The 22,912-nt window shown below is 44.7% G+C and overlaps 4 protein-coding genes across 5 annotated transcripts in view; 2 read left to right on the top strand and 2 right to left on the bottom strand.

The window, feature by feature from the left end:
- Positions 1 to 22,912, top strand: part of LOC126562373 (26S proteasome non-ATPase regulatory subunit 4) — a 363,835-nt gene that overhangs the window by 13,232 nt on the left and 327,691 nt on the right. The window lies entirely within an intron of this gene.
- LOC126562004 (motile sperm domain-containing protein 2-like) overlaps positions 1 to 22,912 on the bottom strand; it is a 332,954-nt gene that overhangs the window by 213,311 nt on the left and 96,731 nt on the right. The window lies entirely within an intron of this gene.
- Positions 1 to 22,912, bottom strand: part of LOC126563359 (RING-box protein 2) — a 31,192-nt gene that overhangs the window by 7,636 nt on the left and 644 nt on the right. The window lies entirely within an intron of this gene.
- LOC126561663 (facilitated trehalose transporter Tret1) lies at positions 8,126 to 21,279 on the top strand. Of its 2 annotated transcripts, XM_050217950.1 has the most exons (8): positions 8,126 to 8,245; positions 11,993 to 12,379; positions 12,456 to 12,761; positions 12,848 to 13,081; positions 19,043 to 19,168; positions 19,862 to 20,033; positions 20,109 to 21,008; positions 21,092 to 21,279. In XM_050217950.1, exons 1-8 carry the CDS (start codon positions 8,132 to 8,134, stop codon positions 21,277 to 21,279), a joined length of 2,427 nt encoding a protein of 808 aa, XP_050073907.1. In that variant the 5' UTR covers positions 8,126 to 8,131. The 2 variants fall into 2 exon arrangements, with proteins under 2 accessions (XP_050073907.1, XP_050073908.1); XM_050217951.1 differs by lacking the exons at positions 8,126 to 8,245; positions 11,993 to 12,379; positions 12,456 to 12,761; positions 12,848 to 13,081 and adding an exon at positions 18,683 to 18,792.

Here is a 22,912-nt window from a genome sequence, read left to right as displayed (position 1 = left end):
ATTCCCACCGGCATGAATCAGCGTGTGTACTTCGGCCACACAGCTTAGCATGTGTGTTGGCACATTTCAACGACACACCCGTGTGCTGTGGGATACAAACATTTTGGGCGGATGGATGATGTGGACAAAAATACATTAACCTTCCTTACCCTTCGCGCGCACGTCATTACTAAACCGGGAAACGTTCGACAGAGGATCATGTGAGACGAACAGACTGATGACGTCGTGCCTGATCGTGAAAGTGTTCGGAAGATGCAACGTGTGGATCCAATCCAATTGCAAAACGTTTTTCTGATGAATTTTTTAACTCTTAAGAATTGTTGCATTTGGCACTCAGTTGGTAAATGTTTCTTATCAATCGTAAGCGCCATGACTGCACGCTTCTTCTTTTGACACAAAATGGCATGACATGTGGTTAACGGGGGCTTGGCTTTTATGATGGATAAGATTTTAATCCAAGCAATAACTTAGAGTCATGCTGTTGGTTCAAATTTTAACGATTCGGTGATATCGCGATAGGTCCAACGTACGAGAATGTAAAATCTCAGACATCTTAATATACAAAAAAAAAAACCTTACCATTGTACCACATTCCTACCTTTACCTCAATGGTGAAAGCTAATCGATAAAACCATCTACATTAATGTGATTTAAATCATCGTCAGTCAGGTTTTTTGTTATGAATAATGTAATCGTAATTACAACTCAGCAACCGATTGTTGCCCGCCAGAGAATAGTTCAAACTCGTCACACGTACGTCAACTGAGACGCGATATATTCTAACGGCGGGCACGCAACAGAGCAATTTGTCGTGTCGAGAGATAAGGGTCGGTATCATAATTTGGACTTTACAATTGCTTTAATATCGTTTTATTTGAAATCTGATAAAATGATCAAAAATTGCCACTAATTATTCAATTCATCACTTCCTAACTGACAGACTGTTGTACGGTTTGCAATGAATGTGTTGTGTGTGTGTGTCATATGGTGGGACACACCCCCCAAAAGGCAAACATCATGAGACACACACACACACACAAACATTAAATTTGTCACACAAGTGGTATGTTTGTAGTGTTGGGCGAATACACGATCACCAATTTTCCTGCCCGACGCCTGACCCAAGCCAATTTGACATTGTGCAAAGTCAGTTTAATTAATTACATCACACGCCTTGGTGGTTCGTTTGCGATTGTTTCAAGAGAAGCATTTTTTAGGCTCGATCATGTTTGTTTTTGGCAAAGAATGCTGCATTTCAAATAAGGATGTTAGAGGATATAAGCTAGATTTTGAATGTTTGAATGCTTCTCAGCTCAGCTCTTCCATACACTTACATTCTTATACTGTACGGATTTTAGATTTAATTCAGTTGCATTTCAACATATTTTGACTATGATGCAATGAAGATCATCCAATTAATTGAGACAGTACCGCTTTAAGTTGTAAGTAATTAATACGGCAGACCATTAGCTCGTGCTCATTGTATTCCAGACGCCGAAATGATTTTAATGCGAAGGATGATAACTGGTTGCAAAAATTTTCCACTATCGATCAATCCGATCTGTCGTCTCGGAGGACCTGTTTTACGGATATGAATTCCCTTGGCATTCCCCTCCAACAACTACACTCATTTCTACCCAAAACGCCCCGTTTCCCGTGACACCTTTTGCGAAGAAAATAAGCACGTGCACAACGCCATCGAACGAGCTCTAGGCAGACAGCAGCAGCATCCTGTGGCACGACTTGTGGAGAACGATAGGACCAGGTCGAGATGTTACGTCAACAGTGAACTGAAGTATGTAATCTGACTTAATGATCGAACCCGATGACTCTGTCGTACCTCACAGGAAACACACACGGGAGCCGGTCTGAAAGTGCACTATAAATAGGTTGCAGCTAAAGTTGCATATTTAATTGTCCATCATGGGTTCCAGGTGAAAATTCCAAGGCAGTGAGAGAGGGAGGGTGTACACCAAACCCCACTCTACCCCCTCTCTATTGTCGGATGTAAATTATGCGGATTTCTGTCTAGACTCGGATTAGCTTGCAACAATGCGTTGCTGCACGGTTTGCGCTAGATACCGCGATCGCGATCGATGTGCATGTGCAGTTGAGCGCTTCTCGTGTCTCGTGCTGCAAAAAGGCTTCATTTTTGTTGTATTCTAGAACGATACGTCCCTGTCGGAAGTGATCGTACGATCGTTTCGCACGGCTTGATTGTTTGAAGGTTGTGTACCCGGCTCTAAAAACCCTTCCAAATTTACTTTTTACGTACACACGATACACCCGGGGGTAGTGTAGTTTGCCGGTGTCGGTGCACACGGATCGCAAACCTTTCAACTCGGACAGCAACAACCCAAAAAACCGGTATATGAGTTAAGGCACGCTGAGTGCCCATCAGGTGGAAAACTGGGGCGCGGTGGTTTTGTCGCGATCAAAGACCTTGAAACTAGAAAGTAAAACACGCACCACAACCGTACGTTTTGATACAAACACAATGAGCCAGCTGCAGGTGAATGAGGCATCGCCATTGAACCATTAAAGCAGTATCGGAAGAGTTTAGCGAAATCGGGAATAAAAAGCATTCAATTTTTGTTTTTTTTTTAATTCTTAACAATGCCAAAGGGTGTTCTATCACTTAGAGTAATGTTTACAAAACTATACTTATTAACAAGAGAAATTTCATGCCAGAAATCCCTTCAGCAAGTCCTCTTAATATAGACTCTATGCCAATAGAGTCTTTTAAGGAAACCTCTCGGCCTGTCCATATTATGTTTTTTCGGAAGAAGATTTTTTCAAAGAGAAGATCCTAAAGAAGCTACTAGTGTTGATAGCAAATATTCTAAAAATCTGTGATGACCGAATTCAAATCGACAATTTTCATTGGGAATACTTTCCCTAGAAAAATGCCAAATTTATTTATAAATGCATTCCTTGCTTTACTCCGTACTTCAGAATTCTCAAATCAATCCATATTGACATCCAATATTGTCAATTTTATCAATTTTTACGTAAAGCCTACAAAAAGGCGCAAGAAAATGATTGCCAATCAACGATCAGTGAAGGTTAAATGTTTTATTTACCAACAAGATGATTTTGTGCTATTTGACTACTTCTTCACAGTCTCTCTCTCACCCGCCTGTTACCACAACATTAATGAAGATTGACGATGGTAAATCGGCGTGCATCCGTGAGTCATGGCTTAATTTTGGCATTCCCCAATTTTTTTCCCCTCACAATTAACGCTTGTTTAGAATCGTTGCGAAATAGGTTTCATTGTGTTGTGGAACAAGAAAAACATGTTACACTATTTAATCTACCACTAAGCAATAAGCAGCGGTACAGCTACTATTTCCGATACAAACAACATTCGAACCGTACGGTGCCCGGCAACCTTGACACCGACTGACACCGGTTGAAGCGAATGGAAAATCTGCAGTACCATGACCTAAGCTGAAGAACCAGGCCCCACACGGTTTGAGGGTAACCTTGGCGGCATTTCTCCGCATCTTCCGCACCCTTCAACCGGAACACGACTGACATCAACGAAAACTGGTTTACGGTGCGAGACGTTATCTTTGTGTGCTCCCTGCTTTGGTGCCTATATTCTGGTGTTTGCTCTTGCTTGTTCTCCCTTGGAAAAATCGTCACGTTTTCTGAAGTCTCAAAAAATACACAGGTGCGTTTTTTATCTGATCCGCCTCCGTGGAGCTACGATCAGTTTTTTGCGACCAGCTCGAGCAGTTTGGAATATTTCTTCGAATGATGACATACAGCGAGACTATTACGTCGCCCGGCAAAAGGCTACAAGTACGTCAACAGCTGGGAAAACACCCAACCAAAACCATCGGCGAATGTGTGTCATGCCTCCCTAGGCGATACGCGCTGGACGATCTGTTTGCACTGAGAGCATACCGGATCGGGTTGCGATATTGGAAGAAGCTCTTGAACATGGTTTACCTCTTTGCGCTGTTATCTTCGTAATACCATATGTGAGTGTCGTCAGCAGCGAGTATTTCTCATCACAAGAGGAATAGCGTCATCATGTTACTTCGACATTCAACGGCAACATCGGAAGCACCGTATACTGATCACTCATGACTCGTTTCACCCTCGGAAAACGGAAAGAAATCGAAAGGCCAAACCAACATTCTGAAATCGAAATCGCAAAACTCCACAACGCACACACGTTTACAGAAAACCATGCCGGGTTGTGTTATCAGATCGCTTCTTTTGATTAAAGTTCTCATGGACTTTGTAGCCAGCAGTTCGGTGTCGCGTTGCAAAACTCCAGGAAACCCAGTTCGAATTGAAGTTGTTTGCAAAAATCCCGGCATGCCAGTGGTGTCTACCTCGACAACACTATGTTACTAGCACGTGTTACATCACTTGCCAGATCCGTGGGATATCCGCTGAAAGATGATCCATTTTTTGTGGGCTCGTCCAAAAGAATGTGGGTAACTTGGACGACCGGTAAACGAGGACGGAGGTAGTAGAAGACACAGGCAAACAAGTTGTCCACGCCAAGGAACGTGCTGCCCCTGCCGCAGCATATTTGCAACGTGGGAGCTTTGCGATAGAAGTTGTTAGTGGTGGTGGTGGATGGCTGGAACTAGTAGCTGGTTTGCTTGCAGCTCAGTCTAGCGATTGCAATGAAGGCAGGGGAGATAAGGGGGGGTTGAATGGAAGCGTGGATAGAGAAAAAAAACCGCCATTTATTCGACGAACCGTGTGCGAGGGCTCGACCAATTTTACGGGGGCTCGCCTGTACCCTTGAACGCATACACATCCACGTAAATCATGTTTTGATGCGATGTGTGTGTGTGGCCCCCCTATGCTCACACACCTGTCCGAGGGTAGGAGCGAGTTGTAATCGGTGAGTTCCTCATGTATATACAGTTCGCACCGAGAGCTCACGATTGTGCGCAAAACACTGCGTATGCACACGTAGCGAGTGTGTTATTTGCTTGTAGTTTGGTAAAGGTAGCTGTAACCAATACGATGTGTCCGCTGTGTATAACGTTGCCAGTCTGGTAGAAGCGGCATTCGATGACAACCAGAGTACACGTTGCAGTGTCCCACAGTATGCCGTAGTTCTTACGAATGAGAAGTGCAAATCGGGGAGCTGTGACACGTTCTCTTTAGCGCAAAAAGTTCCGGGATTCCGGGTCCGTTTCGGGTCAATATCTGGACTGAAGCAAGGGATCGCTCTTTGCGTAGAACGTATCATATTCAGCTATAAATCAGCGCAGGTCAGATAGATGAAGGCAGGTCAAGATTAATGACGATCGTAGATCACATCTGGCAGAAATTTTATCATAAAATCACGACAAGCTGTGCATTCCCTTACTACATAAACATATTTAATAGCTCCGCAATATGTCCGTCTCGTAGAGGCTCTGAGTGTGAATCACGATCAACCTTGCCACGGGCTCTTCCGGTTTACGATGTGCGCACCGCGCGTGTTGGAGAAGTTATTCAACGTTTCGCGTTCATCCAAACACCGTGTAACGAATTTTGCACACACACAACACGAGGCTTCACAGCACCTTCCGTTCGTTGTAGCCACAAGGATTAGAGCTCGACTGTTTTGTTGTCTTAATGATAGGACCACCATCATCAACTTTTGTTTTGCTGCTCCTAAAGAAAAGAGGTCCCCCTCAAGTGGGTAGCCCTTTCGTTTGGGGCTTAATCTACGCGCCATCCGCGTTCACAGCTGGCCTAAGGGCGCTCAAGTTCGGCTAGAGGACATCACATCCGATTGACACGTGAAATGGTCGTATTTATCTTGCCGTATCTAGAATAAACCACCGTTCGGACGCACTTCGGCTAATTCGAGACGCGGCTGGAAACGGGAAGACAATTAGCGCCTCCAATCTATTTACAATCCTGTTCATTGGACAGGACTGATAAAGCACTTAGGTGGCCAAACAAAAGGGCCACCCGCTATTAGGGGCTGAGAACTGAATCGTTCCGGGGCTGAATGATTGCAAACCGACAGTTGGTCGATTTATTGCCAATAAGTATTATCTGCGGGTTGAATGGTTTGCGCGCGACTCGCCTCAATTGCTTGGTATCGATAGCGTGGATCTGCGATAGGTCTTAAAGGAAGCTAACATGTTGCGAAGGTCAACTTAGTGTGTGTGGATTTGTGGACGATTATTTTGAACAGTCATCACTGTTCGAAGGGGTTCCGGAGGCATCAAGATGGACCTTGTTTAGGGATCGCTGTGAGGCGCTTCTTCTTGCTTCGAACTTTTGGCGGAATTCCTTTTAAGATACTTTCTGAACGCACGATGAATAATAGACAACACGCTTTGGCTGAGTGATTGTGTTGCAGTTGTTATCTGCAATACCGGAAGAAAGTGGAATTACTTCATAGACTACGAAAGACATTAAAAGCAAATTATGACTGTTCGTCCGAAGATATGAAGCTGTAGAATCCATGCTATTGGCCCTTAATAGCACCAACTGAACGAGATGCATTTGTTTTGCGCTGATGAAATGTCATCGATCACCATCGTTGCCGACTGCGCCAAAAATAGAAACCGAACGAAAACCAAACTAGTTCATTACTCGCTCAAGTCCATTAACGACCCAAAACTCGGCATACAAACGAGATCGCTCACTGTCTGCACGTGCTGCACTTCACGTTTTCTGTAAATTTTCTTGCGTTACATGTTGTTGCTGGTCTTCTTCACTCCTTCTGGAACATACCAGAAGGCATCGTTTGACGAAGATCCAACCAAAGAGACCTGCAAGACCTTAAAAAAGACACACAGCATAAAAAGAAAGACATAAAACCAGCATAACTCAAACGTGCATTGAGAGCATAGGAAATTTCCACTCACCACAACGAAAAACCCCGGTCACCAACACAACCAGCAGAAAGAAAAGGTTGTCATGTGGCTGTGATCATGCAGAAGGGTAGTAGGGAGAGCCCCCAAGCATTTTCTTGTATCCCTGGGTCCAACAGCGATCGCAGCAAAACATACAATCAACCGGCCACACAGGTTCATGCACTCTTCTGCCTTTTCTGCCAATTTCATCGACATGATCATCTTGGTATGTGTGGGGAGTTCCCAGTAAAACTTCACGCCTCGTATGTGGTGTTGGAATGCGTCGTGTGCGAAAAACTGATCACTTTTCCGCCTCCCTGTGTCGCATTACTCTTACTCAAAGTTTGGTGCAGAAGGTTTGGCTTTTTGGCGCGCACAGCGATCAGTCGATACAAAGATTTATTTGTTAGAGACATGCGGAGCACACCGAGCTGAGCACCTTCAAATACAAAGCGCGTTTGTTGACAAAGATCATTTTTAGATTTTGTTCCCAAAAAAAAAAATCCGCTTCGGGGACGGCCACATAAAGCAGGTAAGCAGACACACCAGCGCTATATCGCGCATGTGGTGTGCCAGGCAAATGCTTACTGACAACTACTAGCGGAGCTCTCACTGATCCGATCGCGGTTCGGTATCTCGTGTTCCTTTCGCGCACCACGCACTACACCACCCAACCGTACGCAACTGTGTTAGTGAACACTCACGACGGGGACACTCATAAATCGGTTCTCGTCTATATAATCGAGACAGAAATGCTATATAAGCGAGTTGAAGAATCGGTCAGCTTTTCAAACCTTATCGTCTCTATAAAGCGCGCGCGAATCTCACCGCTTTTTTTCACACCGAATGTTACCAACAGCAGCACCAACAGGTCTGCACAGGTGAACGGTGAACCTAACGTATTTCGGTGTGAGTGTGTGTTGAATTTTTGGGGGTAGTTTATCGTGCGGACATTCGTGCGAATCGTAAATTACATCAGCTGTTTAACGAGGGCTTTGAGAAATTTGGAAGAAAAGCTTTTGGATTAATAGCTCACCTTGATCCTAGAGAGGTGCATAAAAGGAGCACAAGTGTTAGTGGGGTAGAACAGTGCACTACAAGTGCCAACGCCAAGTGTCCATTTGAATAGTGGTGTGGTGAATTGCCACAACTGAACCAAGTCGATCGAGCCGTCAAGTGAAAGTGAATCGCAAAGTTGATCCTCCCGCATGATTGACGATCGAACATTCGATCGACTAAACGGTGATTGAAGTGCAGTGAATTTTAAGTCAAAGTAACCTAACGTCCGCAAAATGAGTTCCGGAGGTGGTGGTGGCGGTGGTGGAGGCGGAGGCGGTGGCAGCGGATCTGGCCCAATGGGTCGAATCGTCGATAAAATCAAGCGTACGATGACCAACGAAGGAGGAGTAAGTTACAGCTTGGCGGTTGCCATTTTTTCGGTCTCCGGCCGAGAGTTGAGAATTCGAATGAAACAAAATAGAACTTAGACCACCAGTGTACCACAAGCATTGTCGGCAGTGAGCCAAACCGAAGCAAAAGATCAGTGAATCCTTCCAAGGTCCCACGGGGCCAAAGTTCGTAAGGTTAGCAAGTGTCTCTACCGGTCAGCGAGAGTTGCCACAATTTCCTTGTTGGCTGGGTCCTCGACAGTTCATTTTTGGTGCTCGAAATTCTACCGTGCTTACATGATCATATGTTTTGATGTATGGGTGGGTGGGTGAATGTGTTTGTGCGAGTTTGAGAAAATGTTTATGTCACAGCAGTAAAACCGTTCAACCGAATGAGGCCGATGGGCGGTAAAACAAACACGATGTGATCGCAATTTTTTTTTGACATTTTTGTCGCTGTCGCTGCTAATTCTAAAAAGCGAAGGTGGATGGATGAGTTGAACAACTTTTTTTGTTGCTAGACTTCCGCCATTCCTTCTACTCCTCCGTAACGAAGAACATACGGAATTCGAACGGATTTAGACCGGGGCGTCGGATTCCGCGCCGGGGCGTCGATGGTGGTCAATGTCATGCAAAAGGTCACACACAGCATCGTCTAAAAAGGATCACGAGGGCTGGGATGGTGTATTTGAAGTGCAGAGAAAGAAAAAAATGACACATGTGTACACGCGAATTTAAAAATGGAGACTTTGGTCTGGTTGGCGCTTGTTTGATGGAGGTTTACTGTTTAGATTGTGTAAATATTTACGCGCTTTGAAAGTGTGAATGTATAATAAAAGAAGGCCCTTAACAACAAACTTCTATTTCCCATTCAACGCGATTATCGATCGACAGGAAACAAATGAAAATCGCGATTGCCAACAGCAGCCATTTATTATTTACATTTGCTTTGGCCCCGTCCATACGACACATTCCAACATACTGGGCGAAAAAAAAGCTACATTCTCAATCAAGATAGCTTCAATCGCGTAAGGTCAATATGTGGGTTAACTTCCAGGTTAAATAGTATTGCGCGTAAGGTAAATGCAGTAATATTTCCGCTTCTTTATTCGCGGCCGCTTTACTAAAGTGATACGGCAAATTATCTCCAGGTGGCGAGTGATCGTGCACGCGACAGTTCGCTCGCGGAAGTTCAGAATGGCCCACGCTTCGCCCTTATTGTGTTTATGTGTGTGTGTGTTTGCATGTTCTACTGATCGAGGGCTGCTTAGGGGAATAGTTGCTGGTATCAGTTTTATTTTCCAGAAATTGTTTTCAAACCAACCGGCTGGGCACCTTTACGGCACGTTGCGTGCCTGTGTGAGTGTGCCAAGTTAAGCTGTACATAATGCAAGGTGCATCGATGATAATTAGCGCATGTCAACCCCTGGCCATGCGTGTTCCTATTGTTTGCCTTTGCAATTCTCAGAAATTACGATAGAAAAACCATTGTCGGAAAATGTCCTCGTGCAACACATTTTATCCACTTTGTGTACGTCACACGTTCAGGGGCGTGTGTGTGTTCGGATGACGGTTTGAAGTGCTAGGTGGTCACGAGGTGACTCTTGTCTTTTCTTTATAAATGTACAGAAAATCTCACACACATGCAAAAAATACAAAAAAAATCAAATTCAAAAGAGAGTGAGAGAGAGAGAGAGAGAGAAAAAAAACGTAAACTGACCGACGTAGATAAAACTTTGTTCAGGCTAGCGATCTTGTAAGGCGCACGATGCTCCTGTTGATGCTGTCTATCACCTCCTTTCATGTGACGATCGTCTCGTGTCTTTTGCGACTGCTGCTGCTAATTGCTGACGTAGGTTTATTAGTACACAAGGCGGATCCACTCGCACCAACACCAGCAACGCGAATCGCAAATAAATTGATGCGAGAAAGAGGCTAAATGCTTTGCTATATTCTTTTTTTTTGTTGTTGTTAATAAACAACACAAAACATGCAAAAAAGCAAGCAGACGATCTGTTTTGTAATCTGAAGAAACCAAAAACAAACACAAGAGCGCACCGGTTATTGTCCTTCAAACATAATTTTCATCTTGTTGTCGCTCGCTAGAGATAAATCTGTTTGAGGACTTTGAAAGGGATTTAGAATAGAAATACATTTTACGAGAATTTCCCGATTTTTTTTCTTAATTGATGTCGCTTCTGTGTCCATCCACGCACATGGAGCTATTTATACTTGCTCGGCTTTATCTGAATAAAAATCAACATTGCTGCAGATTTAACCGGCTTCGGATGAATGAAGAGATTTTGGTCTGCGTTGATCTTTACGATCGATGTACCGTAACATGCGAGCGTACAAGCAGAAATATCGTAGAAATATTAATGAAGTGTAACTGTACCGTGGTTGGCACCGAGACTGAACTGCGTCACGATACGGACAAAAAAAAACAGCAGAATAAAACGAATAAACCAAACACGAGCTGACGTAGATAAAAGTTTGTAGGTAAGAACCGGCACACCAACCATGTGGCGTTTTGCATGTCAATATAGTTATCCACTAGCACACAAATGAACTTACTACCAGGTAACCAGCCAAATCCTCCCCTTGGACAATTGCTTATCTACAAATTGTGGCGGGAAAGACTTCACGCGACAAATCGTAGAAAATGTAAATAAACTGTTGCAACGGTCACAACCAAACTTTGCTTCCTTCCTCGCCGGAAGGTCAATTTCTTCTGGAATGTTCGTGCCGGTTCGCAGCGTGCTGGTCTGCAATTTCTCTTGGGACAAAAAAGCAGCAAAAGAGAGGTTCAAAGAGTGCATCGAGGGCAAATATTTATAGCGTCGCGAAAAGCGATGGAGAAGACAACATGAGAGAAAGAGAAAAATGAAATGAAAGGAAAATGGGTAGATTTATGCTAAGCAATAAAGCATGGCCAAAGGGCGGTCTTGAAATTTTAAACGCCGGATTGTTAAAAATGTTTACAAAAAAATCTAAAAACTATCACACCAACACACATGCAAAACTACTCTATTTCTTACTGTGCTGCTGTACTGACTACGGTACGTTTAATAAATGCAGCACACAGACTGCACAATGTGCAACAATTGGTCACATTTACATACCCGGCGCCACTAAGCACGTGTACCGGTGTGCCTGTGTCGCATTGACGGTATAAATAACCATTTAAATATGATAAACACCAATTAAACGTTTCACGTTTACTACGACAATGTTTGAGCAGAACTAGTTCTATCCAGGTTTGCTAATCGTTGGTTGAGTAATCTGGCCTTTTGTTTGCAAATTAATGAAAAAAATTGTTTTATCTCGTGGAAAAAAGTGTCCAATAATTTTGCCGGCCACGCATAGGTGCATTAGGCTGTTGTTTTATGTAAATATATAAGATCGCTGGCGCCTCCTATGAGTGAGATGATAGAACTACTCATACTGAAAATGTTTCAGCATGAAATATTTCATGTCCAGCTTGAACTTGAATGCCTGTTTCTGGTTCAAAATAGCGAATACTGGATTAGGAACAGTTTTATGAAGCATGAGATGTATCATAGAATAAACAAATTCAGAGCAATTATTTGCACTCTGATTTCTAAAGTTTTGTCAAACGAAACTTGGCATATGAAACCATGGCTCAGTGTTGCAGCAGGTGAATTGTTGTACGGTGGTAAAGCGAGTTTCATTCGAATTTTCCTGGTCCACTGTAGCACAAATACTAATCCCAATCGGTTCAACTCTGTTTTCAACATTTTCCAGGATGAGATCCGTGATCCACTTCAATACGGATATCAGCGTGTTAACACAGCGGAAGGATCACTCTCCACCTCGACGACAGCAACCAGCCTGGACACGATCGTGCTCGACACAAACGCGGAAGATCTGGCCAGTGTGCCACCGCGCGGTCTCACACAGCACCAGCCACCGAGAACATTCAGCCCGATCCTCGAGACGGACGATACGAATCCGTTTCTCGAGGCGGGCGAAAAAACCAAATCTAAATCATCGCTCAAGAGTTCGCGCGTTTCGTTCGACCAGGAAGAGGACCGGTTCGATGAGGATGAAAACAGCTTCCGCAAGCAGCGGGAACACTTTCAGAAGCACAAAAGTCACAGCACATCCGAGCACAAGACACAGCTAATCAAGGTATAGAAGAAATCAATTAACGGAAGAGTGGATTGAATTTGGCACACTAATGTGGTTGCGTATCCTTTGCTTTTAGGAACTCCGGCATCTGTTAGCGACCGACAACAGACGACAGTTCCAGGGCAAGAAGCATGTGTCGCTCGATGTGAAGAGCGCCAAGGTGCTGGAGCAGCTTCTTAAAGCTTCCTCATCGTCGGACGATTTCGAGGGTCAAAGGAAAGAGTTCCAGGAGCGCAAACACAAGAGTCTCGATGCGCGGCACATTTCCTTCAAGTTTGACAAGGAACCGTCGCCGTCCAGCAGCGACGAAGACTTTGAACCCTCCACCAGTCTGCTGCGGATTGATGCAGACATTACCAAGCCCGTCATCATTGACCTGAAGGTAGGCCGATGCGAACCGATGGCACTGTAAGACAAAGAGGTTGTGAATGCATACAATGACGCATTGCTTGCAATCGCTTCTTGTAGGATCTGGATTCGAGCGACGAGGAAGATTACATCAGCTCACGCAAACATTTCCAACAGTCCAAGTCAATGAGCACGGATTCGCGGAAAAGCATCCGCTTTCTGGAGATGGAAATGGGAACGAAGGAGGAAAACATGCGCACCGCTGTACCGTTCGTGCGACAGATTACAGAGGAGGGCAAGCCGAAGCTGGAAGTGTACCGGCCAACTACAAACCCTATCTACATCTGGACACAGGTAGGTGTCAGTTTTTACAGGAACATGCCATACAATGTATGGCATGGCGATGCTGCTAGGAAAATGCGACCGATAGAATACATCTTCAGATTCACACATCACATTGTGGTCCATCTTTCAAACGTCATGGACGTCGCTTTAGGATGGACGCGTGTTTAACCGGGTAATCTTTAAGTCTGATGTACACCGCACGACTGACCGAGACGGAATGCAAATTGTGCCTCCCATTGTACGTTTGTTTACACCGATAAGGTGCAGCGATCGACAGTGACGAAGATGAGCTGGCGGCACCTAATTAGAGCAGACAGCTTACAGCGTGGCAAACGAACTAATATTGTGTGCCAGAAAAAAATATTAGATGGAAATGGCCGAGAGCTAATAGCGTGGCCAATATATTTAGATATGAATTAATGATTGATTTTTAAAGGATGGGAAGTGCTGCCTAAGCAAATGAAATGTAATGAACTTTCAATCTATGAATGGACATGAAGACAATACTGCGTCTTGTGGGTGAAAAACGGATTTTCCGATCGTGTCTAGAGCCCTCAAAGATTTGACCAACGAGACTGTTTTCAGGCTTAAACTTTCCACAAATTTACTTTGGCAAATGAATGCACCCTCACCTAGCCAGAGGTCATGGGCAACGCATCACCATGGGTTCGGGAAGCTACCAATGAGCGATCTCGCCATGTGAAGATTCTCCCGTGTACGTTCGTTGCACACTATCATAGCTGCCAACATTTGCGTCACTGATAATGAACGCTTTCTTCGCATTCATCGCAAATCTTCCAAGCAAATCCTCCGAGCAGCGACCTTAAACTGGCCATGTAATAAACACTGCTACTACCAAAGTTCGCCAAGAATCCCGTACGGTTGTAAGAACTTCAGCTGGAAGCAGCTGTTGCCTACGTGATCTTATCATCTGGCCGGATTCTTCACGGCGCGTACGCTCCCATTGCGTCGATGAGCAGGGAAAAAGCATCTTCGGTTCAGGAATCCGATCGCTTGTTGTTTTTGACGGATCGTTTGAACGGCGTCAACAGGCGAGCAAACGGGATAATTGCGGTTCTGCTATCGGTTCGCCCTCGCAATTTCCATACAGTGGCAGTTGTAGCGGAGTTATTCAGTTCTCATTTAAGCTCTAAAATAAGTAAGGGAAGAGAAATTTCGAACCATTCTATGCGTTCGTTGCATTCAATCACTATACTATTCTTGGCACGCTTGGCTCAGTTCAAGGACATTGCAGGAATGGAAATGGCACTTTATTTTATTCACCTTACCAGAATGATGGACAGCACAACAGCACTTCCATATCCATATCAAGTCAACACCGTTTTCTTCCCGAAACCGTACCCACGTCGTAGCGTAAATTGTTCGACAGCTAATTAATCAAAACTATTCATAGCCACTCATAGAGCACCATCCGTACCTGGTGTACACGCGCAGCAGAGCAGCTGGAATAGTAATCTCATCGCGTAATGTTTCGGTTTCTATTTTTCTATTTCTTATGACTTATCGATAACCGAATCGATTCGATTCGCGCCAACTCGCGATGAGCTTGAAGGAAGAAAGGAAACGGGTGCATCATCGCTGCTCAAACGGCAGACACGTGACGACCGACGAATGCCATTTCGATCGATCGGTTCCAGGTTAGGGAGAATCGGTACATTCGGATCTCTGTTGCACCTTAATGCGTACTGTCCTTGTACTAGAGATAGTTGTGAGGAATGCACCTGAATGCAAGACAACAACAAAAATTACGATTTTTTTACGATGTACTTTTGAGCTTTCCTTTATCCGTTTCCATCCGCTTTTTCTGGTACGGTGAATGAATGTTGGGGGTGCGCCCCGGTAGATGCATCCAAACCATTGTGTAGGGCACACTGAGTGCGCTTGATCGTAGTAGCCATTGCACGAGCTCGATTTACAGCGTTAGTAGTCCGGTAGTCTTTATTTATTGTTATGTGTTTTGCTACGGGGACCTAGCCCTGGTGCCCTTCTTCTTATTCGGCGACAGGGTAGTAGCAGTGAGTGAGACACATGTACGGTAACAGATACACACACTCGACAAGGAATTTCCCTTCCTGGAAAAACGCTCCTCCCGGAGGAACTTCCCCGTTGACACTATCTCTCACCGTCGGCCGGGATCGAAGCGGGCCAGTATAAAAGGCTGCTACTGATCGGCGCCATGGTTTAGTCGATGGTCAAGCGCTCGATAGTGTGGAAAATTGGTGTGCGTGTGTTTCTTTCCACCGCCCACGTGTCACAAGCTCTGAGCCCGAGTGCGTGTGGGTGGGTGTACGTGCGGACAAAGCAGGTGATCCTCGCTGAGTGAGAGAGAGAGAGAAAGGATCCTTCTTCACGGTAGGAAAAACTACAATCGACGAAAAACAAACGGCTCCGTGTGTGTGCGTGTGTGGAGGGTCCAAAATTTCGAGGGATTTGTAAGTCGTGCTGGTGAGCTTTAAAAAGTGCTAATTTATGAATGATCAATACCTGCAAATGATCAGAGCAACTGCTGAACCGTTTCGCTGCTAACAGTTATGAGCGGTTAGGTGGCGCCCCCTGTCGGTGGGGAACAATACTACCCTGAAACCAAATTCGCGCATTGCGATGAACGATCACGTTTTACCCTTTATCAGTTGCAGTTCGATCATTACACGGACAGGGAGTAAGATCAGCGGGCAGGTTGCCTGTTTGCTTTGTCGAAGTAACATGTTTACCGTACAGTTTAGCAGCAAACGCAACCTTTTGCTAGAGATTAATGCTTGCGAGAGGTCTGATGCATTCATACGAACTGATAGTGCCCCATTATGAAAGGGAAGAAAATAAATTTAAATAGTTTTCACGCGCCATTCTTTAAGCCAAGAAGCAAGAAAAGAAAAAAAAAGAAAATGACCATATAGTTTGTGTCAGTAGGAAAATATTTCTATAAGCCGTAGCCTTCACTTCTCTAGGAACCGCAAAGTTCACCGATGTGAAGCGCGCGCGGTATGGCGTAAACAAATCTCCTTCGAGGCGTCATATGCTCCGGTTAATACCGTCCTGCGGTTTCCTACGATTTAGGTCGCATTTGAAACGGTGTCAAGATTGACCTCTCCTCCATTGATAACGCGAGAGCATGCTTTTGATTAAGCGGTGGCCCAAATATGGTGTTTTGAACGTGAAGATTTTTTCGTCACCAGTTTGATGGTTTGCTTTTTGTTTCTTCTTTATTAATAGCCCGACCCTGCTGCGGGCTAGTTACGTCGATGGCCGGAAATAATCATACCGAAGCGTGAACTTGGGGTCCGATTTAAAGACCTGCACTTGAAATTTGTTGTGTCTCGGTGATGTTGCCCCTTGGGGCTGTATATTTGATCAACACACCTATTAACCGTGAAGGATGAGACGTCATCCGTATCAGAAACTGAAGAATGAGTGTGTTGAAGGAACAATTTTCAATTAAATTCCATCTCCTCAGTACTCTATTCAAATTTGGACGATTATTCCAGTTGTTCTGTTTATGTGAGCGATTTTTCAATGTCAATGAGACAGAGTACATATTTGTGATTTTTGAAATAGTCAAACGATCCGGAAAACTCACATCCGGGATCCTTATCACGTTTTCCTTCCGTTTGGTGGAATTAGAGCAAACACAGCTGTGCATACTTGCTTGTTTGAGAGTAGCGCCCAGATGGAGCTGCGGAATAATTATATCCAATACCGCATCCGGACAATGGAGGAAAAGCTGGCAAAACGAAACGGGGCAACTGGACATATAACATACATTTTCCCCGTTTACGAATGCGTCCACTGTGCGTTAGTGTTCGTGGGCGATGGTTGGATGTGTTGTGCGACTACTATTCTGTCTGCTGCTGTTCATATCCTTACGCCTGTCGAGGATTATTGCTGGCTGCTCAGTAGTGGTCCGTTCGTTACAGCTGTGTGATTGCCGACTTTCAAATGGATTGAGCGTCCTGATTGGTGATCGTGAAGAGGATTCGTTGACACGTCTGTTTTACACGAATTTGTTCATTGACTAGCTTTACAGAATAAATCTTCGCTTGGGCACGGCAAAGTTTGGACAACTTAAAGTATCAATTTTTTTAGTCCCGAGTGTGTGATTGTTGCCCCTTGATTAGCACTAGTGATAAAGAGTGCGTTTGTCTGTGCCTGTGTGAGTGTATCTGTGCATGTGCCCACCATTGTCCAATGTTGGAAAAGCAAGTACTGTGTGGAAAGCTGGTGATGGAAAATTTCGCAACAACAGACAGAAAAACTGCGGCGGTATCCGACCGGACGGTGGCGACAGTGGCCCTCGTAGTAACACCGGGCGAACCGGGGGACGATGGTCACAGGCTGCCGATGGCAACGGTCGGAATGGTGTGTGTTTGTCTACCGGTTGGTTTTTATTTTTGCTACAATAGCACCCTTGTTGTACTTTAAAATTGATTCTGTTTTCTTTGGCAGAAATTGCATATGTTCGGTTAGGTTTTATCAGAAGATTAAGTAGCGATTCGTGAAGGGTTTAATAAAGGCCGATGAACAAAGATTTGTCAGTCCAGGTCAATTACTCGGGAGGCTTCATTAGTTGGGCACCATAATCAGTTGGGCCTTTTTATACTTTACTTTGAACCCACATGTTGCACGACGGAGATATTTCTCCTAGTACATATCCCCAATTCCTTCAACACAGTGAATAGCAAAAAAAAAAAGAATACAGCGCGAAGCACGATCAAATGGAATCGGGGCCAAACGTTGTAGGAAAATGGTTGCGAGTCGCGATGGTCCGGCCATACAAACTTGGCGTTTGTCAAAAGGGATGAGGCAATGACGTTGATAACGTGGAGCATTGATTTGCCTGTTCAACGTTCCCTCCCCCCCATGTGCATGTATCAGTGTGACCACGACCCATCACACTCTGAAGGGTGGGTGGATTTGAGCCAGCAATTGGGAAAATCGCGTAGATTTGGTTTGCTCTTGACGAATAGGGTAGCAGGAATAGGAAAAATAAAAAAACAAACGAAAAAATCCCACCCTGCCGTTTGCGGCTTCCTTGTCTGGCGTGACCGGAACATTATCAGCAGTGGCCATATGATGAGTTCCCCATTCCATCCTTTTTTTGCCACTCTCTACTATCGCGAACTAGTGTAGAGCTCAAGTAACATGCAGAAGGGTCCAAACAAAAGCACACAAATACCAGCACGACGACGACGACGGCAACGATGTCAGCATTCCCGCGGCAGGATGCTGCGATTGCTACAGATTACGCGTACTGATCGGCCGCACACACGCGGAACCGCCGTTCACGTTCACACACTGGATTCGGCCAGTGCCCGTGCCAGAGCTCTTCCGCGCGTGCACACACACGGACCGACGGACGTCAGAGTTCCAGCGAGGAAGCTGTCCAATGCGTTACGAAAGCTTTTCCTTTTCAATTCTTTAGTTTTTCCCAACCCCGTTTTCCTGTGTTTTGCTTTCGTGTGCGTGTGGGGGTTGTGATTTTAGAGTGTGAGGAGTACGAAACATTGCGTGCCGTTATCGAGGAACCGCCGAAAGAAGACATTCTCCCCTGTGCCTGGTTGAAGTGTTGCGGTGAAGTTTATTTTTTGAAGTCGGTAGTGTACACAGACGGCTAGAAAATGGTGAAGATTTTAATGCGTGCCGACACCCATGTGTCGTTCACCGTACCCGCCGAGGAACCGGTCGCCAAGTGCACCTTATCGCAGGTTTAAAACCAATCTTCAATTTACCTTTTTAGTGAACATCGACCAAATTTCCATCCCAGAACAGAGAAAAAACCGAGCCTCGTACGGGCATCATCTACTAACCGAACATCTTCAGTAGTCTGTAGCATAATATAGCTTTTAAAACATACTTTTAACGTCTTAGTCGCCATGCCAATCGAAACGATCATCTTCACGGCGTCCAATAGACACGTGTGTGTACTAATATGTTTTTATTTGATGTGATTTAAAGGTACTTGCCGCCCTGTCGGTGTCGCTCGGATCCATGGTGGTTGGATTTTCGTCGGCATACACCTCACCCGCACTGGTATCGATGAAGGATCGCAACATTACATCATTCGAAGTAACGGACCAATCGGTAAGTAAATGACGGGGGTTTGCGCTTCAAACGCCAAAGCGAAAGGTCTCGATCATCACGCACACGTGTGTTTTGTTGATCAAAAGCTCTCTCTCTCTCTCCACTTTGCTCTAATCAGCTAAAGGCATCATCAGATCATCACGGGTAAAATAATCCGATAATGTATTGCTTGGTTAGATTTTATATTCATTCAAACAGTCAACAAACGTCCCCGGAATGAGACGTCTAAAGGATGGTTAGAGAGACAGAGATGGGCCTAGTTAGAGATGAGATGAGGCTCATTAGACGTGAAAGACTTGGACGGGGAATATAAAAACAATCAATAAATAATGTGTTGATTGTTATGCCTACGACGATGCCTGGTGCCGATTGTATCAAGCATTATTGCTCCACGCGTTGTTTATAAAAGTTAATAGGAGTGCTAATGGCGTTAGTAAACATGCTTCATAAATAGGAAGCTCTGTTGTCCTCCAAGACTCCCTCCCATTCTCCAAAGGGAGTGAAAGGATATTTTTATACATCCCAAAATTGAATCCTTTGCGTGAGAGACAAAACAAACAAATGTGTCTCATCCTTTCCGATTTCCACAAATTCGCCATCATGGCATTCACGTCATTTGAGAGGCCACAGTTCAAGGTTAAAGCTTTTTATCTTCATTTTTGTCTTTACTCCTTTTCCCCGTTTTCTCTACAGGGCTCGTGGGTCGGTGGTATTATGCCTCTTGCCGGTCTGGCTGGTGGCATTCTTGGTGGTCCGATGATTGAGTATCTGGGGCGCAAGAACACCATCCTGGCGACGGCAACACCCTTCATCATATCCTGGCTACTGATCGGTTGTGCTACGCACGTGGCAATGGTCCTCGTCGGTAAGTGTCCTGCGCTCTTCCTATTTCTCTAAACCTCCTTCACTACTTCTACAAATCTCTCCGTTTTCCGTCCAGGTCGTGCTCTATCCGGTCTGTGCGTCGGTATTGCTTCACTATCACTCCCGGTCTATCTCGGCGAAACGGTACAACCTGAGGTACGTGGTACGCTCGGTCTGCTGCCAACGGCTTTCGGTAATATTGGCATTCTGCTGTGTTTCGTCGCTGGCAAGTATCTGGACTGGTCCGGACTAGCGTTCCTCGGTGCCACGCTTCCGGTGCCATTCCTGATCCTGATGTTCCTTATTCCCGAGACGCCCCGTTGGTATGTTTCGCGCAATCGGGAAGAGCGTGCTCGCAAAGCCCTGCAGTGGTTGCGCGGCCGGAAGGCGGATGTTGAGCCCGAGCTGAAGGGTATCTCCAAGTCACACCAGGAAGCGGAACGACACGCCTCCAAGAGTGCCATGCTGGATCTGCTGAAGAAGTCCAACCTGAAGCCGCTGCTGATCTCGCTCGGGCTAATGTTTTTCCAGCAGCTGTCCGGTATTAACGCGGTCATCTTCTACACGGTGCAGATCTTCCAGAGTGCTGGATCGACGATCGACGAGAAGCTCTGTACGATCATTGTCGGTGTGGTGAACTTTATTGCGACGTTCATCGCGACGGTACTGATCGATCGGTTGGGCCGCAAGATACTGCTGTACATCTCGGACGTGGCAATGATCATTACGCTCATGACGCTGGGTACGTTCTTCTACATGAAGAACAATGGGGAGGATGTGTCGCAAATCGGTTGGTTACCGTTGGCGGCGTTCGTTGTGTTCGTTGTCGGTTTCTCACTCGGATTCGGTCCCATTCCTTGGCTGATGATGGGTGAAATTTTGCCGGGCAAGATTCGTGGTTCGGCTGCCTCCGTAGCGACGGCATTCAACTGGAGCTGTACGTTTGTGGTGACAAAAACGTTTGCTGACATTACGGGTAAGGAAGATTTTTTTGAAGGCTTGAAGAGAATTGGATGTTAATGAATTTTTCTTCTCCATTCGCTTCATTTCATTTCACAGCTTCCATCGGTAATCATGGTGCGTTCTGGATGTTCGGTTCGATCTGTGTCATCGGTCTGATGTTTGTGATCTTGTACGTCCCGGAAACGCAGGGCAAATCGCTCGAGGACATTGAGCGCAAGATGATGGGCCGCGTGCGGCGTATGAGCTCCGTCGCCAACATTAAGCCACTGTCCTTCAACATGTAAATGCGCACAGGAGAAGATTTTTTCAGGCAACGTTGCCTGGAGTTTGGCGTTCTCTCCAGGGACTTCTCAAGGCGTGGTCTGCGTGTATAAGTGGACAAGTTTGGCACACCAAACCAGTAGAAGAGCGCAGCATACAAGTACTAGAATGTGATATGATCCAATAGATTCTGTTTTGCCGCCAGTGGCAGTGGATTTACTCGATTTCGTTGGTAGATTTTAGAAGCATCCACTACACATTTTTCCTTTGAATATTTTTGTTTGTTTGTTCTGTTCTGGTTTCTTCCTAAGTGGATGTGTAATAAGGGAGCTTCAAATTTAAAACCAAAAACAGCGCAGGGCACTATTAGTGGTAGCAGTAGAAGTAGCACCAGCCAGACAACAATATATAGATATGTTCCAATCAAATTGGACACAGCTTATAGACGCTTGGATACAGGGATACCGACCACAGTGTGGATGCATGAACCTAGAGGCGTTATTCACGCAAGAAGGATGTAGAATTTATTCACCTCAGCAGGACCGACCAAGATGTCTCGGATGCATGGTGCTTCAACCCGGATATGCATTCGCGGTGCTTCTAAATTAATTTTATTATTATCGATCGATAAGTTTAGCGTGCCGGAACAGAGCGCAAAACAGAACCTTTTTAGTCTAGAATAGTAGCTAGAGAGAGAGAGAGAGAGCTAGAGAGCTGTGAACATTCGTTTTGCTGCCTGTATATTGCGCTTTAAGCGGAAATTAAGCAGCAACAGATTTTAAAACTCACAGCAAGCAGCTGTGAAGAAAGGAATGTGACAGGGTTTATTTCTATTTTCTTGTTTTCGTTTAGTTATTTTAGAAACAGTTAATGATTTAATTTAGAATGAAATGGTTCCTTCTTTAAAGCAGAAATGTTTGCAAGAAGAGGGAACCCATAATGGTTTTTCTTTCTGTTTGTTTTAAATATAAAGTAGGAGGAGTGGTGCACAACCAAACCGAGCCTTCCCGAAAGCGTGAAAGAGTGTGCGAATGTATATAGTATGCAAGATACAAACTGATACAGGAAATGCAATTGAAACACAAGTGAAACACTTCTGTTTCAGCAGGATATAGAAAAATTAAATATCAAACATGACACCGTCATTGGAACAGTAGAAAAGTGTTCAGAATGTGCCGTAAGAATGCTTTGGCCACTTTGGTGGACAAGTTGTGGTTCGAATCTTACTGTTGGAGCTGCTATTCTTTGGAAAATACAACTGGAAACAGTGTGACATGCGAGCGAGCTGAGGGATGTTAATAATATTTATTGTAATGCATCATCAAACTCGGTTAATATTATACGTTTTATACCCCTTTTGAGATTAGAGAACTGCATTCGTGCGTAGGATATTGATTTGAATAAATGATTGAAAAAAGTGAACCAGATTTATTCAAGATTCAGTACGTGGTAAGGACACATATGTAGAAATGCCCCTCAAAAAGAATCACAAACTTAGTTTTATGAGTTCATATTTAGTAGAGAGGATTATTTTCTTACTTCATTTGTTTTTTTAAATACTAGAGAAGAAACTTATAACGACATATTTTTGTAATCCGAACTGAACAAAGGAGCATTATAAATTAATTTTTAAACTAAAAACATGGCTTATAGCGT

Source organism: Anopheles maculipalpis, chromosome 3RL, assembly GCF_943734695.1.
Source record: "Anopheles maculipalpis chromosome 3RL, idAnoMacuDA_375_x, whole genome shotgun sequence".
Classification (NCBI taxonomy): domain Eukaryota; kingdom Metazoa; phylum Arthropoda; class Insecta; order Diptera; family Culicidae; genus Anopheles; species Anopheles maculipalpis.
This window is presented reverse-complemented; position numbering and strand designations above follow the sequence as displayed.

Coding starts and splice junctions, on each gene's coding strand:
- LOC126561663 (XM_050217950.1), top strand. CDS start 8,132: ATGAGTTCCGGAGGTGGTGGTGGCGGTGGTGGAGGCGGAGGCGGTGGC. Junction 8,246..11,992: donor CGATGACCAACGAAGGAGGA/GTAAGTTACAGC, acceptor AACATTTTCCAG/GATGAGATCCGTGATCCACT. Junction 19,169..19,861: donor TCGAAGTAACGGACCAATCG/GTAAGTAAATGA, acceptor TTTTCTCTACAG/GGCTCGTGGGTCGGTGGTAT.